The sequence below is a fragment of the Bombus pascuorum genome, chromosome 2, assembly GCF_905332965.1.
Source record: "Bombus pascuorum chromosome 2, iyBomPasc1.1, whole genome shotgun sequence".
Lineage (NCBI taxonomy): Eukaryota > Metazoa > Arthropoda > Insecta > Hymenoptera > Apidae > Bombus > Bombus pascuorum.
Window position 1 is genome coordinate 2,476,632 of NC_083489.1, and position 17,683 is coordinate 2,494,314.

The following is a 17,683-nucleotide window of genomic DNA, read 5'->3' on the forward strand; positions in this document are numbered from 1 at the left end:
GCTATGAAGCAAAATTTTGTACGAACCGGGTCGCCACTGTCGCTTTCACTCGTGATTCTGTGACAAAGGAACCCTTTTTAAAACCAGCTGACAAGATGTTACGTCAGTTAGTCTGTAGCCGTTGCCATTGTGCATACCACGTTGATACTTGTGTCTGTTATGACGGCGTTCTAAACTCGTGCTTTCTTTCCGAATACTTCAAACATTTTAATCAATCATGTTCGATATCGACGAATATTACATAGCCGTTCTTCGATTAGTGAAGGAAGCTGGTTCGGTGAGTGACATTTTCTTTGATGAAATTGATGAGAAGCGGCCACAACTTGTTTTGTGTTTCGAGTTATTCCTGGCTGATAACGGGCTACGTTTTATCGATTTTGCACGCAGCTTTAGATTTCAATTATGTTCTTATTCAACTAGCATACTGCTTTCGTTTCCTACACGTTATTCTGTCTGATGTTATCTCATGTAACATAAACGCAGTTTCATTTTCTATGATGGATTTTAATTATTATCTTAAAATCACTTGGATATGATGCGATTTTTAATGCAAAATTGATCGATGCGTTAATGATTATTTATTGCACATAATTATTTTTTACCTGCATATATTATACATCATTATATTCTAGCGTATTATGTAGCGTCAATTTCTGGAAATAAATAATGCCGCTAATTTATAGGCATGAATGTGTATTTGTTTGGCTTCCAAGAAGCAAATTCATCGCGCTGGATAAAATGACGCGTTTTATATTACGCGGATTCTCTAAACTATATAACTACTATAATTTATAACCTATAATTTTTATTTCTCTCTGTTTATTGCTTATATTATATATTAATAAATAGTTGAAAGCATTTAATCTGTACAACTAATGATTCAAAATTATGAAATATAATCACATTACTGAAGCATTTATGCAAATTATTATCTAAACATCTAATGAAATAGAGATAACAAAAGCTATAGAACGTTTGCGTAATTATAATTTCATTTGTAACAAACTATTAATAGTTTTTTAATTATATGCAATACACTTGGAATAAAATTTTTTTGTATGGAAATTAATTGCAAAATTGTAAATTTTTGTTTACATGAAATTCAATAAATGCAATGGTTATAAGAAGATTGAGTAATTATGCAGTTTAGTGATTTTTTCCAATTTCGACTATTTGACTCGAGTGTCTACAAAAGAACGAAAAATTTTTTAATTTTATAATGAATTTTCCGTTTCATTCACTTAAAATTTATCAAGATGGTTACATATATAACATATACATAAGGTTAGGATTTTGGGTATTTTTTAAACGATGTAAGCATTACCAAACGTGTTTAAATAAATTCATCGACATCTAATCCAAACCTAACAAACTTTTTGAAAAATTTTGAACATTGTATTTTTATACATTTTTAAAACTTCACGCATTTTTAAATTTTTCGATCTTCTCCGCTTGAAAAAGACTTGTTATTATTGAAGGTTTTCGCACTGAAAGAATAATTATGTTTCAATTATGATTTTTTTGTAGATCGTGAGGGAAAAAATTAACCAACCTAAAGATGCAATGACGAAATCCTGCGAAGTTGACCTTGTCACTGAATGGGATCAAAAGGTTGAAAAATTGCTAGTCGATGGAATCTCCTCCAAATTTCCAGATCACAAGTACGTTTTATACTATTTATCATCTTATATGTATTCATCAAAATTTTTATTTCATTAGTCATAGTCACTAATAGATGGAATAATATGACAAATTTATCAAACATAAATTAACGAGCGTTAAAATTTGTCAATCTTTAAATCGAATAAAAAACATTTTGTTAATTTATTAACATAAGCTTTGTAATTTTTAAAATATTTTAATATAATTGTAGAAAATAATTGAAATATTTATACAAATGTATGAATATATTTGTTAACAGAAAACAAAATCGATAGTATTCCGATAAAAATTATTAAAAATTTTATAAAGTAGTCTGTAGTTTTATTATAAGGTTTCGTTCCTTTTTGCATTTTATCATCTGTGATTTTTTAATAAAACTGTTATTATCTGAGTGCTGTATCATCAAATATATAATTCAGAAAAAAGATATAATAACGCATGGTCAATAAAATATTTCGATTACTTCATTTTTTAAATTTTCTGTTAAATAAGAAACAGTAATGAACTTAATAGATTCCCAGATTCCTAGTTGACCTTGTCTAGTGAAACATTCGACGCGTTGTATCCCCTTTAAGCTCGTTATATGTGTTTGGACCAGATCTGTCGCGAAGAGTCCCGTCAGATCATCAATGGAATTTTCCAGTCGTGAAATCGATCTGGAATCCTTCTAGGATCCCATCATTAACATAATAACGAGAAGTTACATGTGAAATAATTTTTTGGTTTTTAAATAACACAACAAAATTTCATTCAACGAAATAAATTATGTATTTTTTAAGGTACAAAATAAAATATTTAGGAACAGAATGAAGAAAAATGCTTATTTGTTGTAATAAAAATTACAAATCTTGTGTATTATAAATATTTATAGGTAACAATTTAGTTTGTAATAAAATGCCGCGATAACAAAAATATCGAGTTTCTCTAATACAGAGGAAATATATTTTGATAGATTCATAGGCGAAGAGGCAACTTCGCTTGGGACTAAAGTTGAACTCACGGATGCTCCTACATGGATCATTGATCCGATTGACGGCACAATGAACTTCGTGCATAGTTTGCCCCACACTTGTATATCGATCGCACTACTTATTAACAAGACTCCCGAAATTGGTGTAGTTTACAACCCGATTTTGGAGCAATTCTTCTCAGCCCGTAGAGGTCAAGGTGCATTCCTGAATGGAGCTCCCATTAGAGTTTCAGGAGAGAAAGGTATAAAAATGTATAGATTCTTGCATTGTAGATAAAGATCGATCTGGATCACTTGCCGTAGGAAATAAAATGAAATATTTGTTTGTAGTTTAATTATTTTGGATATTTTTCTTCTTTAATTAGTTTGAATCAAATTCATTTTTTTCAGAATTACGTAAAGCTCTTGTAATGATGGAAATGGGCACAAGCAGAGATACAGAGAAGATGAAAATTGTATTGGAAAATGCGAACAATCTTACTTCACAAGTTCACGGGTAAAATATTATTACTTTTCTAAAAATTCAATTTATAGAGTTTTATATTTATTATATAGAATACGAGCTCTGGGATCTGCGGCTTTAAACATGTGCATGGTCGCTCTCGGTGGAGCGGATATTTCTTTCGAGTTTGGTATCCACGCGTGGGATGTAGCAGCTGGTGATATCATTGTAAGAGAAGCCGGTGGAGTGTGCATAGATCCAGCAGGTAATTTATTTTATAATAAAAGTAAATTGATAATTTCCACCCTTTTTTTTTTTATTACAATATTTAATGTTAAATAATTCTAATAGTATTGAAACTTATAGATATGTACATAGTTTCTTTATAATGTTTGCTTTTCTTTGCACGCGCGTTTGTTTTGTTTCTAGGTGGGCCGTTTGACGTCATGAGCAGAAGAGTTTTATGTGCGTCAACAATGGAGTTGGCACAAGAATTAGCCAAAGTATTAGTTCAGTATTATCCCGAACGTGATTAAAAATCATAATGTGTATGGAAAATATCATAAAAGGATATCTTCGAAAAGAGGCCTTGCTACATACTGAATTACGTTATCACGTACATCTTTGATGTATATAAACATCTGTATTGCGTACCTCCCTCTTTTTATAAGATTTAGTTTCAATAATAAAACACAGATCATTATACTCTTGTTGTTTACATGAACATTTAAGGTTTACAAATCAAAACAAATATAAACATTTACGAAAGTGTAACTATTTATTAAGGTATTTACATGAATGTTTGAGACAAAATTCGCAATATGTGTAAAAGATACACATTCAATGAATGGTATGTAACAATACTGTATATTGAAATCAGAGGTATATGAATGTGAAAGTAATTATGATTTTTATTGAAATATAATGTGTAATAAATTTAATTGTGCCATTATACAATCATGTCATGTGTCATTTATTCTTATAATTAAACGCATGCTATATGTTTTATAGGTCGCTCTTTGTTGTATTAAAACTATTTTTGAGGATCTTTTTTTAGTAATCTGAAAATTGAAAGCCATAAATATTAGTATCATGCTCCTTTTAATATTACCTATACTTACACAATAATAAATATCTAAAAAGTTATATTAGATAGATTCATATTACTAAGAAAAAAGTTTATCTATAATTTTCATTTTTTTCACATATATCTTACCTGTTCAAATACTTACGGTTTTGTTAATTTCAGTGAAATTTTATGACAAACCTTCCTGTTGACATAAATTTATATTAAATATTTGGTGATCCTTTTTTGCGATAGGCATCATTTTTATACAGTTGTCAAGCTGCTGCCCAGAGAATCTCACCCGTTTTCTTCATCATCATGTTTCCCACCAACTGATCTCATCATCTCTTCCATTGCCTCCCCTCCTCACAGGGAGGGCTACAAGTGAAACATTACCAAATAGCCAATTAGAAAATTATGAGTTAGTTTAAGTTTTTGTGTATTCATTTTATTTCTGTATTGAAATGTGCCCGAAACATCTAGCTTCCCTTTTATGAATTTTGCAAAAGCACTTTTTTCAATTCCTCATATTATCAGAAAAACGGATTTATTCTTTATTTAAAATATTAATGAAGTAATGGAATTTTAATATGAAACTATTCGTTTATCATATTTAGAGATACGATTTTGCAATTATATTTTAAAATAATATATAATGATATGTATATATAAATATGTGCAAAACAAATTTGATCTGCTTCCAAAGAGAATAGAGTATAAGGGATGACCGTTAGAATAACTTGATTTTGTTTTACGACATAATTATGTAGGTTTTGATTTGCAATGTTATGTTGTTTAACGAGAAACGGATATGCTAAATATCCCATAAGGCAGTCCCCCATGAATACCTTGCAACGGGAACGGCGTTAAAAGCCCATGAAAGGTCCACTCGCACTTATCGATGCTTCGAATCGAAGATTCATATCTGAAACATAAGCAACCTCGTACAATATTGTCATGTAAAAACCGCAAATACCATGAACCATTCAAACAGCATTGACGTTCTGTCGTATCTTATAAATAAAGAACGCAATATTAAATAAAGGAGGAAAAGAAAATTTAACGAAGCTAACGATACAAAATCGCAAGCTACTATGATGAATCTGTTGAAACGAAATATAAGTTCTTATATATTTCTATATATGACTACAACATGTTAATATAAAGCATTAAATAAGTTTCGTTCTATGTAATGCAATTTAAAATTTCTATTTCTTAGTGCAAATATATATGTACATCATTATTTTCTTTCATATTTCTTTACATTAATGCCTAAATAAATGCATCTTTTAATGTGAAAAGGATCACTTGTAATACTAACAATCGATGGTGATAAGTGTTAACACAATAACTCATTTCTTCAACACTTTCTAAAGTTAGACATTCTCTACCTAACATTTCATTACGAGATAAAAAAGAGATTACAATCGGTACTTTTTTCCTTTTTATATATAATTATTTATAGAAATACGTTGCGTACAAGTGCTTCTATAATTTTGCATGAGAATAGCGCGCGATTAAGACTGAAAATATAAAATACAGGGCTTGTTTCTCATTCTGATAAGTATGTGTTATTTTATTTCAATAACCTACGTACTATACAATTTGTATCCTCTTCAATACAAGTTTCCTTGATATTAGACTTCGATGCCATTCGTGCATACACGATATACACGACGGCACAGAAGAACAAAAAAAGATTTTGTGTTCGTAAATTATACGATCAAATTCTTAAGAGTTTTACAATTTTACAAACTTGGGATTCTTCGTCGCGAATGTAACGCATTGTCATCCATTTATGATATAATTATTTATTTACGAGTTATCGTTTGTAAAGAAAGTCACGTGTTGAAATTCAAAAGATTGAGAAAAAGAAAAATACTATGTACCACCATTATGCTAAGTATCGATGGCCAATTCATGCTGAAAGAGGCGGTCACTTTCCCAGTTTTGATTTTCATCCACGGAAAAATATCTTTCAACGACGTACATTCATCGAGCTGCTTCCTCTAGTATTCACCGTGTTGGATTTACATATTTTATAATTGCTGTGCACAAAGAAAGAAAAGAAATAAACCAAATCTAAGCGATTTCTATTTCAAAAAATGTACACGAGAAAATAATATTTTACGCCCTCTGATACACTACATTGTTTCGAGCCAAGTACAAATATGTCGTTTTTATAATCGTTGATAAATGCATCAATGGGTGAACTCCAACATTATTATTCATCGTCTGTAGTAGTTATTAATTAATATAAAAATATTGCACTCTATTGACCTGCAATAGTTATCATTAATTAAATAATAAAGTTCAGATTGATAGAGTACAATACGTTATGCAAATAATTTTTCCTTCCTTTCGTTATGACGTATTTACGTCTTCAAATGTTCTCCTGTTGTATTGAGGTGGTGAGTGAAATGTGAAATTTTTGCACCGCCTCTTTCTGCTGTAACGGATACAGGACATTCGATATAAGGAGACACCGCATTATGTTAGTAATGCTTTTATGATATACAACGAATCGTTAGCGGTGTCGTTTTAAACATTCTTTTGTAAAATTACGTCAATGAATTCTCCGATGCGGAAGGACCCCGGACAGGGTTACCTATATCTTTTCTTGTATAAATGGATGCGCCAGGGCGTGGTTCACAGTAATTCTCTTTCCTGCATCCAACATCAACGTTCGTTCCAAAAGGTCCTTTAGTTGTCCAACTTTTCGACTTTGTTCCGGTGGCAAAGAATTTCCTCCTAATTCTGCGTTTAGATCACGAGTGGCTGGCAACGTAGACATCACTACAACTTTCTCCTAAAAATATAGGTGTTAGTAATTTTATCATCCACGTGCATTTGTGAGTACAAGTAATCGTTAGATTACTTACCACACAGGAAAAGAACAAGGTTGGAAAGAACAGTAGAGAGATAACTTACCCGCTCGGTGACCTTATCAACTTCATGATACAGGAAATTGCAGTTAGAGTCAAAATGTAGATCCTTGAATGAGCCTTTCCTAATCAGCTTATTAGGCATTTTGCCTTTTAAGTCCATGAAGAATTTCAACATTTGGTTGTTCGTTTTGCCCGAGAACATTATTTTTCCCGTGTACAATTCGTATATGGTGCATCCCACAGACCACATGTCAATGCCAAAATCATACGGTATACCAAGAACTAGAAAATGCCAATGTTATTTGCACGATATGTAATAATTGTTATTAAATCTCTATGACAGTGGAGATCTCCCCAATGTAGGTTTGATCAATGTATCAGAGCTGTCACATACAATTGCTATTAATGTTTGAAAAACTAATGCGACTAATATAATCTAGTCGCTACGAAATTTCGTCTGTTCGTATCTAATACGTACAGTATCTTTAAATCGTTTGTGCCATGTTTTAAAGGGCATACTATAGCACGGCTATTAAAAGCTGGTTTAAAGTAGAAGAGTGATAAGTAAACAAAGATTAATCTCTCGAGTTTTAGTTAAGGATAATTAAAATAAAATAAAAATAATAAATAACCCAAGAGATTAATAAAGTGTGAATATATATTATCTGTTAACTAATAAAAATGAACAATACTTACTAATTTCAGGTGCTCGATAAAACCTTGATACCAAATACGGTGTTATCTCATTCTCATGAGCATGAGACGCTGAGCCAAAATCGCAGAGTTTCAATACTAACTTGCTTTCACTGACTAGAATGTTATCAGGTTTGATGTCAGCATGCAGAATATTTGCACGTTTTAATAACTTGAGAGCAAGGAAAAGTTGCTGCGTATACGATCTTACCGCTTTAACATGTAAACCAACGTCTTTTCCATATTTTTTTAAAACCTAAATAAGTTTTCTTATATAATAAACGATAATATGTAATTAATTAGTATAAAATATACGTAATCTATACTTACCTCTCTTAAATTCATAGCCAATGGCTCAAAAACCATACACAAATGATTTTTATGAAAGAAATGCCTGAAAAGTCGTAGACAATGAAATCTATCTTCTGGATCTGCATCATTCAGTTTTCTAAGTATTTCTAATTCTTTAAGGCCAGTTTTGTGCCTAAAAGAATACAAAATTTCTGTACATTGCTCACCTTCAATATCGTAAAATTATCAGATATATTTTTACATTACGTTATTTCATTGTTGACTTACATTATTTCATTATTCCTTATTATTTTTACAGCAACATCTAAATTGCCTCTAGCGGTATCTCTAGCCCTTACAACATTACTAAATACACCCTGACCAGTATATCCATAAACAACATATCGGGAATCTAACGTCTCGCCCACACGTACTCTAAAAATAAAAAACAAGATGTTTTAACATTAAGGACGAAAAAGAAAAAAAAAGAAACAATTTACCGATAATATCCTTCTGCATCATCCCAATTGTCTGTTAAACTTGGATTATCTGGTCCACCTTGTCGTTTTCCTTCGACTGTGGGACTCTATAAAAAGGTACTATTATTTAATAAATAGATAGATATAAAAACTAAACAAAAGAAGAGAAAAACTTACGTACATTAAAATCACCAATGTTGTCTGCTTCGGCGAACATGTCCCATTCGTTTGATTTTTTTGCGTTTTGTTTTTCTTCCTGTTTAATTTTTTCTGTCGGTTTTGTATCTTCATTTTTATCTGTCTCTTCTGATGGAGCGTCCTCGAATCTAGATTTTCTCTTTTTAACTTGTGGCGATTTTGGTTTCTCGGGCAATGGTGGGGTATGACTCTCCGAAGTGGATTCGTTATTATTAGACGAAACTTCTATTGACTTCTGTGACACATTTGATTGACTTTCAGAAGGTGGAGTTGCGGGAACAGTATTAATTTCAGCAGACATATTTGAATCTTCATTTGGTCCACCTAACCTCTGGACAAGAAAAAGAAAACACAATTATTATTTCACAGTATTAAAGAAACATAATTAAATAGCAATAAAACTAACGAACCTTCAAAAGTTCCTCTCTTTGTTTCCTTCTACGTTCAATAATGGCTTCTTCATCTTCCTCTTCTTCGATATCTATGTCTTTGATATCTTCTTCGCTTGAAGTTTCTGAATGTTCTACTTTCAGTCCTTCTGACAAAGAGTCTTTGAATTTATCATTACGTTCCCTTTTACCATTTTTTTCTCTCTCCCTATCATGATCTCTAGTATGTTTGTCTCTGTCTCGTCTACTTCGAGAGAGCGATCTAGAGCGTTTATAACGATCATTCCGATCTCTATCCAATCTACTCCTAATAGGACTACGAGATCTCTTTGTACTTCTTGATCGCTCTCTAATTCTATCGCGGTTCCGACTATCTCGTCGATCTCGCACGTCGTTACGATCACGACTATTTCTACCATCTCTGGGCCGATCGCGACTAGTATGGCGTTCTCTACTGTCTCTTTTATCACGACTATGGCGGTCTCTGCTGGCAGGCCTGTCTCGACTACGTTGATCGCGACTAGGCGGACGATCTTTACTGGTATGACGATCACGACTAGCATGTCTGTCTCGACTGATATGTCGATCCCTACTGGTATGTTGATCCCGATTGATGTTGCGGTCCTTACTAACATGTCTATCACGGCTTACATGTCGATCGCGACTACTTTGTCGTTCTCGACTTGCCAATCTATCGCGACTGTCGCGTCTAGATTTATCGTTCTTATCTAATGATTTGTATTCATTACGAGATCTAGAATTATGGCGATCGCCTTCTCGTTTTCGCTCTTCTTCTCTGTAAACACATGTTTATTAAAATTTATTAATAAAAAAGATATATTCAAATGTTCTACATTTAACACACCTTCTATCTTGTTCTCTTTTACGCGACTCGTCTCTTTTGACAGGATCTTTACGCTTATCATCTTCTATTCGTCTTTTGTTATCTTCTTTTCGTGAATCCTCCCTATGTCTATCGCTTGGTTTTCGTACCTGCCTGTCATCTTTTCTATTATCATCTCTCTTAGTTTCCTCTTTAGTACGAACTTTTTCCTCCCGCCTCCTTTCTATGTCCCTTCGTTTATCTTTCTGCTCCTCTCGATTTCTACGATCCCTGCTCATATCTACTACTACACGTCTCTCAGGTTTCGTGACTTTTTTGCGTTCTCTACTACTAGACTTACTCCTAGCCCGTTTTTTAGGGGGTATATTGTCGTTTTCACTATCATCCTCTACAAGTATAACATCAGGTGTTTCAGTAGCTTTTATTTCATCTTGATCTGGTTCCTTATCCTCCTTCTCAGATTCATCCGAAAGGTACTGTACTAAACATGCTTGCAAACGCTCCTGTATAAATATTAAAAAATATATAAATATTTATGTACTTTTTATTAAATCCTGGATGGAGAATTATACCTTTTGTTTCATTAATTCTTCCAGATCAATATCATCTTCGATGATTGTACAATCTACTTCGTCTGAATCTAAATCTACCAATTTCTCATCTTCACTTTCTTCGGTAGAAACCACTTCTAGTAAAGAATTTTTCACTTTGCCATTTACACCTAAATCTTTTTGAATTACACGTGGTGTTTTGTCATCTAACGATCCATTTTCAACTTCTCTTTCTTTTTTAGGTCTTTTATGTTTCTTGTGTTTTTTTCTAAAGTGTATTTAATAACAACATAAATGTGAAATCAAATAGTATTAATAAATTGATTATTAAAAAACATATATACATATTGTACATACCGTTCTTGACGTTCTATCCTCCCATCTTCTCTTTCAATTAATTTATCTTTCTTATGTTTGTGGTGTTTATGTTTTCTTTTCTTTTTCTTTCTTTGGTCAACCAACATATCCGATTCAGAATCTATAGTTACCATGTCTCTTTTAGACTCTATACATTCTAAATCTGATGTACTAAAATGTAATTAAACAAATAATTATTATATAACAAATGGTTATATGCATATTAACATTAATATATTAACATATTACATGTATATTAATACGTGTGTATAATTTATAGATTAATATATTGCTAACGAATATGAAACTCTACTCAAAATAATGTTTCATATATGTTAAAAAATGAAATATATACACATAAAATCTTACAGGTGACAAATTAATATCTCTATTCTAAAAATTACATCACCGCTACAGTCACATGTAACATTTATCTTATTTCAAACGGATAATGTTAAGTGGACTTTGTTGCGAAATATAAACGTAAGGAGACATGAGAAATAGGTTATTTTTTTCGATAGATCTACATTAAAAATCACATAGTAAGAAGAAATATTTTTCTTCGTATTTATCTAATTGTTGTACGCAATACCAAAAAAAGAATACGTTAAAAACACATTAAATTTATTCCGAGAATAAACAGAATATCGAATAAGTACATACGATGTAAACAGACTATTATATAGACTTATACATCCTTCAATTTATCAAAAGGAAAAGTTTTTCCTGATTGCGTAAAAATATTCATTGAAATTTCCGACTTACCCCATGATAATGATTTATAAATTGTTGTTAAGAAAAACTATAGATAAGCACTGCATAAAACAACTACACGAATATATGAACTCTTTATTGAGTCGCCATTTTATATTTCTTCGATTATGTTATTTCGAGATATCTTGATGAATACTGAACTATCGATAAGAAAGGATTGCTTCCGGTTTCTGTATTACCGTGATGTAGGAAAGCGCGCCGCGTCGGTTTTATTGTTTCTTAAATTTATCGTTATTGTATTCGTTTTATAATAAATCAGTGCAACAAGATATGGAGAAGACATCGATGAATCATCGCGATGCAGCACCCCGCATCAGTAAGTCAATTTTCAAATACATATTATAGAATATTTGTGTATTACATGTTATACATAAATAAATGGCAGAATTAAATACATTTATGAAAAATTTAAATATGCAGGAATGTGTGGAATGTACATGTATAAAGGAATCTATATACTATATAAGATATAAAATATAAAATTTTATTTTTGTATCACATGTTTGGGGATGTCGTGAATCTTCTTACCATTTCAATAATTCGTTCAATGTTTTCGATCTAGAATAAAAAATATTTTAATCAATCGTCTGTATCTTAAGCACAAATGAAGCATTAGATAGATTTAATGTCAGATGAATTCACTATATTTTTGTGTCTTTTGCTTCGCGCGCTTTCTAGCCGTAGACGAACCTACCATTTTTGTGTCACTTCCAACGTTATCGACTCAATGTAGAATAAAATTACGACATTCAGGGTGGTTAGAATTGGAACTAAAGTTAGTACTATAAACATAATTTCTACATTTATATAACAAATTTTGACATTCATTAAGGAAAACAACATGGAACACAATGAATCTTGTTGTCTTCCATATTGATTTTTTACGACTTAATTTTCGGATGATTTCTTCCACTCTTTCGGTATAAGTATTACGTCGATAATGTCGCATGCGACACGAAAACGGTAAGGGAACTATGCATGCCTCGGATCGTGGGATATAATTTTACATTGCATGTTAGATCCATTTTATACCTCGCCTATGATTTAAAACAGGATATCTTATAATCGCAACGTATACTGTTATATCGACAAAATAACGAAGGTAAGGAAGCGAATAGTGGAAATTACTTTGAGGGACAAAATCATTACTTACAAGAAGCATTACCTTGTTATCCACTGGGAATAGAAGCGCACAGAATCACGTAGAAATTTCTATGAATAGACAACATGTTCGTAAATAATGTGATCTTTCAATGAAACTTAAAAAGTAAAATTTTTATAAAAATTTAATTTGAATTTAATAAAAAGTTTTCTTTGAAAATTCTATTTCAATAAAACAGTTCATACGCACATTTCATATTGCCTTTATTTGCCTATTCTTCGGTATTTCATTCGAGTCTAAAATAAAATATACATTACGAAACCTACTGTAGGTAAAAAGGGATCTTTTCATCGAATAAAAACTCCGTATATTATATTATATGCAATAATTTAATTCGCAAAATGTCTTACAATATAACGTCGAAGTATGCGACGTGTCGTTGGTGAATTATGCTGTTGTTTTTGCACCTATATTTTGTTACGTCTCGCGACACCAACCACACGTGGCATTTCTTCGTTTCGTTTTCTAGTCTCTTAATGACCAGTCGCATGAATAATCGGCACCAATGCCGATTTATTATGAACAATTATTATTAATTACATCGGCAATGGTGACGAATAACAATTAAATATAACATTATACATTACGAATAAATACTAAAAGTAATCCTCGCAAACTTGGGTGAGTAACCGAACGTTGCTTTCCGTTCGCAATTATAATATAAATACAAAGGGTGGTATGGATAACGAAGGGATGGACAATAGGATAGTTTAGGATTGGGGGAGAAGGGGTTCAAGTATACTTAATCGCTTCTAATTCGTTTCTAAATTGCTTCTTTACACAAGGTACTCGATCGATTCCGATCGTTTATCACATTCTCCGACGATCTGTTAGTCTCGGGGCTTTTCGAATTTTCTCGTCGAATATTTGACAATAGCGTACTGTTTTAACGAAAGGAATATCCCGAGGAAGTCAGGATGTTTTCATCTTCAAGTACAGCGCAATCGTGTGACTGAAAATTCGTGCAAACTTTCGATTCATTTGAATAGCTAGCTATTCATTCGAATATAATGGAATTATTTGAATAATAGAAATAATTATACAATCAATAAATAATAAATAAGAATAATTTCTATAATATTAAATAATTCAGAAACGAAGAAAGATCACAGTGAATCTTTATGATAGCAAGAATATAATTAATGTTATTTATAATTTTACTTAAAATGCTTGAGAAATAAAAAGATAAGCTATATCACAAAGATCACTGATAACATTTCTTAGTTTCGAAAGATACTTCTCTTTGTTGGATTCACGAATTTTCAGTAATACGATTACCATTATCGATTATTAGCATTATCGATTATTTCGTGAATTGGAAGAATGGAAAGAATTCCTCTTCCATTTGTATCGACTCTAAGTATACGTGAGGAAGTCTTGGTCCGTTAAAAGATGAAAAAAGAAAAAAAAAAAGTATTATTACTACGCTGACTAGATTCTACACCCATCCAGTATCGATCCTTACATTAAATCTAGTCTCTATACGCGTGCTTCTAAAAGACAGGAACGATTCGATAATGTTACATTAATTTTCCTTGTTTCACGTATGACGGTATTCACGTGAGAGATCAAACGATAAGCGAATTCACTGAAGAAGGAAATAATTATCCAAGTCGTTCGAAATATTGTACGAACACGATTTGTTGAGAATTTCGTAGAAAAAAGAAGAATGAAATTCCTGTATGAAATTAATATCAAAGATGTTGCTTACTGTCTCTGTTGATTTTCTCTTTGTCTTACTAGCGCCTTAAATTGTTCTGGTCCTCGATAAGACGAAGAACAAATATAAATCGATCCTTCGTCTTTCCTCAGCCATTAAATCGTAGAAATGCTTATTCGAAGAGTTTCTTAGCATAATGCCAAATGCGGAAGAAGTATTCGTCTTGTCTGAGAAGTCTCGCTCTCGCGTACGAATGGATATCGGCATCCATGTTGTGCTCGCGTAACCAAGAGCTCGTGTTCTCAGTGCTGAAGCTCATCGACGCGGTTTCACCTTTCTCGGTGGCTTCTGCTACTGGCTCCACTACGGCTAATTCTGGAAAATAAAACAGAAAATTGCACGTGCTGGTGTCAAAGCAAATTGTGCAATTGGATGTATCGATTTGAGCATTCTTCAAATTTAATAAGAAAATACACAAATTTTCGTGCTCGAATATATCTCGAATATAACTTTGTTCCAAAGAATTATTACATAGGGATTTTTAAATCTAAATATCGTTAATGTTGAAAATGACAACGTGAGTTCGCGCTCGCCATCTATATGCAGATGCGCTAGTTACAATAAATAGTAACTAGAAGATAGTTCTAGGTATAATCGATTGGTTTAAGATATTCTTTTGTTTTTACCCTTAGTCGGTGTAAGAAAGTGCAATAAGGTTTTTTGGCCTAGAACAGTGTGACGGATTTATCCAAAGAATAATATTATAGCTATTGTGATCCTATCTCTAAATACAGAAATAACAACGATAAATTTCGAAATGTGAATCTGAAATACATAGTTTAAAAATGTCAGCATTGCGGAGGTTTAGAGAGAATATGATTTACAAATATTAAATTTCGTTTCTGCATTTCTAAGTGTTTCAAATATACATGTTATCTACAACGTTTAAAATATTCGAAATGCCAAATGTCCTTTGTAGAATTTTCAAGAGGTTCCAAATATCGTTATTCAAATTTTCAAGATTTTAAATCTAAGATTTTTGGAAGATTAGATTTGTTTCTTTTTCGAGGGGATGGGACTTTGAAGAGATTACGAATATCTTATTTAAAATTTCTGAAAGTTTCTATATAAGCGTTCTCTTGAGAATTTCCAAAAAGTTTCCAAAATCTTCTCTCCGAGATTTTCCAAAGTTTTCGAATATTCCTTTAACAAAGCGTCTAAAATGGTAAATTAAAAACGACGTACCGGAAGCTGGTATGATCTTCACTGGTTCATCAGACTCCAAAGGATCGCTGTGACCGACTTCGTTCCTGGCAAAGATCCTGATCAGGTACATATGGTTCTCCTGTAAATCCCTGATATTCAATTTCTGTGTTTCAGCGTTCACTTTGCCTACTTCCATCCACATCGTCTTCTTCGCGTCCCTAATAGCAATTTTGTAACCTTCCAATGGTGCTCCACCATCGGATTCCGGTCTGCCCCATGCAATTACGACCGTGTTCGCTGCGATCTGCCTGATTTCCAATGGTGCTGTCGGTGGTGATGGCACGTCTGTGAAATCGCGAGTAATAAATTTCAATTTCAATGAAAATTCGCTCACGATGACTAGATGTATACATATTTATAAAAGAAAAATACTTACTGGCATGAGTCATTAGGGTAACCGGTTCTGAGTTTGTAGGTAAACTGAGTCCCATGTTGTTCTCTGCGAAGATCCTGAAGATAAATTCGCTCTCCTTCAAATTTTCTATGCAATATTGAAGCGTCGTAGCGTCCAGGGTGACAATTTTCGTCCATCTTGCTCCTTTTCCAATCAATGGCCTCTTCTCGATGATGTATCCTATTTGGGACAGAATGCAGAAACGTAGGATTATTTTTCTATAGTCCCTTTAATGTATCGTTTCGATATTATTTATTCTATGTTTATATATTACATCGAATGTTATAGATTTATATAAATAATTAAACGAACCCTACTCACATTCATGTTATCCTATTTTTACAGAAAATTTATACAGACCTTTTCTTCAGTTCTATTTAAACGCAATGGCTATTGATATACCATAGAGGTAAACAAAGGTGAGAAAGGTTATTTACAAAGGCTCGTAGTTTCATAGGCTCATACTGTGATACAGACATATGTTACGTATATGATAATACGGTAAAGATCGATTTTAAATTTTAAGAGAAAAATGTGTAGACGCAAGGGTTGATGTAAGAATCGACTTGGAAAATGATTTTCTAATCGTTTAGAACGTCGTATTTCTCGTAAGAAATTATTTGTAAGTAAGCGAGCTGTTCAACTACAGTGTATACTTCCCATAAAATTCTGAAGATCTGTATCTGTAGTCTACAATATTTATATAATTTATTATGTCCAGATATTCAATTATATTAATTTATATATTTGATTAAATTATATTTGATTAATTATCTATATTTGATTAAAAATTACCTGTGAGCTCTGATCCTCCATTGCTAGCTGGCGGAGACCAAGTAAGTGTGACGCTCTTACTGGTTACATTCGTCACTTGTACGTGTTGTGGACTCGATGGAGGTGCTACAAATAACATTGAACGTTGATCGGTAACGAAACACAAATTACAAACTACGAAGATAATGAAACTTACTTTTGCTCATGACTACCTTTGTTGACGGGAATATACCAAGCAGAGCGTACATGGTGCTTTCGGTGAGCTTTGTTATTTCTAAGCGATAGCGGAAGCATTAAATAAGCGGAAAGTTACAATGCAAATGATTCAGAAGCGTTAGAATGATAATTTTTTATCTACCTACTATCGTTTTTAGTTTCAAAGCGTCTAAAACTTCAATTGTAGAATTAATATTATTTAAGCTATTTTCGTTATGTTAATTAAATTCCCATCAAAATCGATCAATTTAATTGCTAATTGCCATCTAAAAGTCTCGTAGAAATGCTGTTATTGTTTTGTACATTTTTAATATTTGAAACTTTAATCGCAAGATAGAAATCTTTTTAATTTATTTTCGTAAATTAGCTTATGCGATTTAAGCGATTAATATTGTAATTTTCAATAAGGATCGATCGATTTGCTTACTGATTCGTCTGCCTGCTGAAATTGGTTCTTCGGCTACGTATGGAGGACCAGTGCCAACATTGTTCTTCGCTGTTATCCTGAAGTTGTACGGTACATCCGTCTGCAGGTCCGATACGCTCAACTGCGTCGTTTCGTGCTTTGTGCTGCCGATCTATAAACAATATTTTCAATGTAATTAAC

At 32.3% G+C, this 17,683-nt stretch overlaps 3 protein-coding genes and 1 long non-coding RNA gene across 10 annotated transcripts in view; 2 read left to right on the forward strand and 2 right to left on the reverse strand.

The window, feature by feature from the left end:
- The first annotated feature begins 76 nt into the window (after positions 1–76).
- On the forward strand, positions 77–4,034 carry LOC132904740 (inositol monophosphatase 1-like). Its single transcript, XM_060955464.1, has 6 exons — positions 77–277; positions 1,528–1,661; positions 2,615–2,874; positions 3,023–3,128; positions 3,188–3,339; positions 3,504–4,034. The coding sequence occupies exons 1-6, from the start codon at positions 218–220 to the stop codon at positions 3,608–3,610; spliced, it is 819 nt and encodes a 272-aa protein (XP_060811447.1). The 5' UTR covers positions 77–217; the 3' UTR covers positions 3,611–4,034.
- LOC132904735 (serine/threonine-protein kinase PRP4 homolog) lies at positions 3,830–11,750 on the reverse strand. 6 transcript variants are annotated; one of them, XM_060955457.1, is made up of 14 exons: positions 11,596–11,750; positions 10,831–11,001; positions 10,495–10,741; positions 9,944–10,425; positions 9,100–9,874; positions 8,673–9,020; positions 8,513–8,598; positions 8,301–8,447; positions 8,052–8,205; positions 7,725–7,977; positions 7,072–7,310; positions 6,749–6,949; positions 4,989–5,065; positions 3,830–4,518 (listed from the first exon to the last, which is right to left on the reverse strand). In XM_060955457.1, exons 1-12 carry the CDS (start codon positions 11,598–11,600, stop codon positions 6,749–6,751), a joined length of 3,108 nt encoding a protein of 1,035 aa, XP_060811440.1. In that variant the 5' UTR covers positions 11,601–11,750; the 3' UTR covers positions 3,830–4,518; positions 4,989–5,065. The 6 variants fall into 6 exon arrangements, with proteins under 6 accessions (XP_060811440.1, XP_060811439.1, XP_060811441.1 ...); XM_060955456.1 differs by having other exon boundaries at positions 4,989–6,589; XM_060955458.1 differs by having other exon boundaries at positions 6,706–6,949.
- A 1,326-nt stretch (positions 11,751–13,076) lies between these two features.
- The window catches only part of LOC132904734 (titin), a 239,841-nt gene continuing 235,234 nt past the window's right edge, over positions 13,077–17,683 (reverse strand). For both annotated transcript variants that reach the window (XM_060955452.1, XM_060955451.1), the window contains 6 exons: positions 17,504–17,654; positions 17,057–17,134; positions 16,882–16,986; positions 16,069–16,266; positions 15,672–15,977; positions 13,077–14,801 (listed from right to left, as the gene is read on the reverse strand). In XM_060955452.1, the coding sequence (XP_060811435.1) occupies positions 14,599–14,801; positions 15,672–15,977; positions 16,069–16,266; positions 16,882–16,986; positions 17,057–17,134; positions 17,504–17,654 (1,041 nt within the window). In that variant the 3' untranslated portion in view covers positions 13,077–14,598. The remainder of the gene's footprint in view (positions 14,802–15,671; positions 15,978–16,068; positions 16,267–16,881; positions 16,987–17,056; positions 17,135–17,503; positions 17,655–17,683) is intronic.
- LOC132904743 (uncharacterized) lies at positions 16,156–16,969 on the forward strand. Its single transcript, XR_009657651.1, has 2 exons — positions 16,156–16,290; positions 16,432–16,969. It is a non-coding gene; the product is annotated as an uncharacterized LOC132904743 (long non-coding RNA).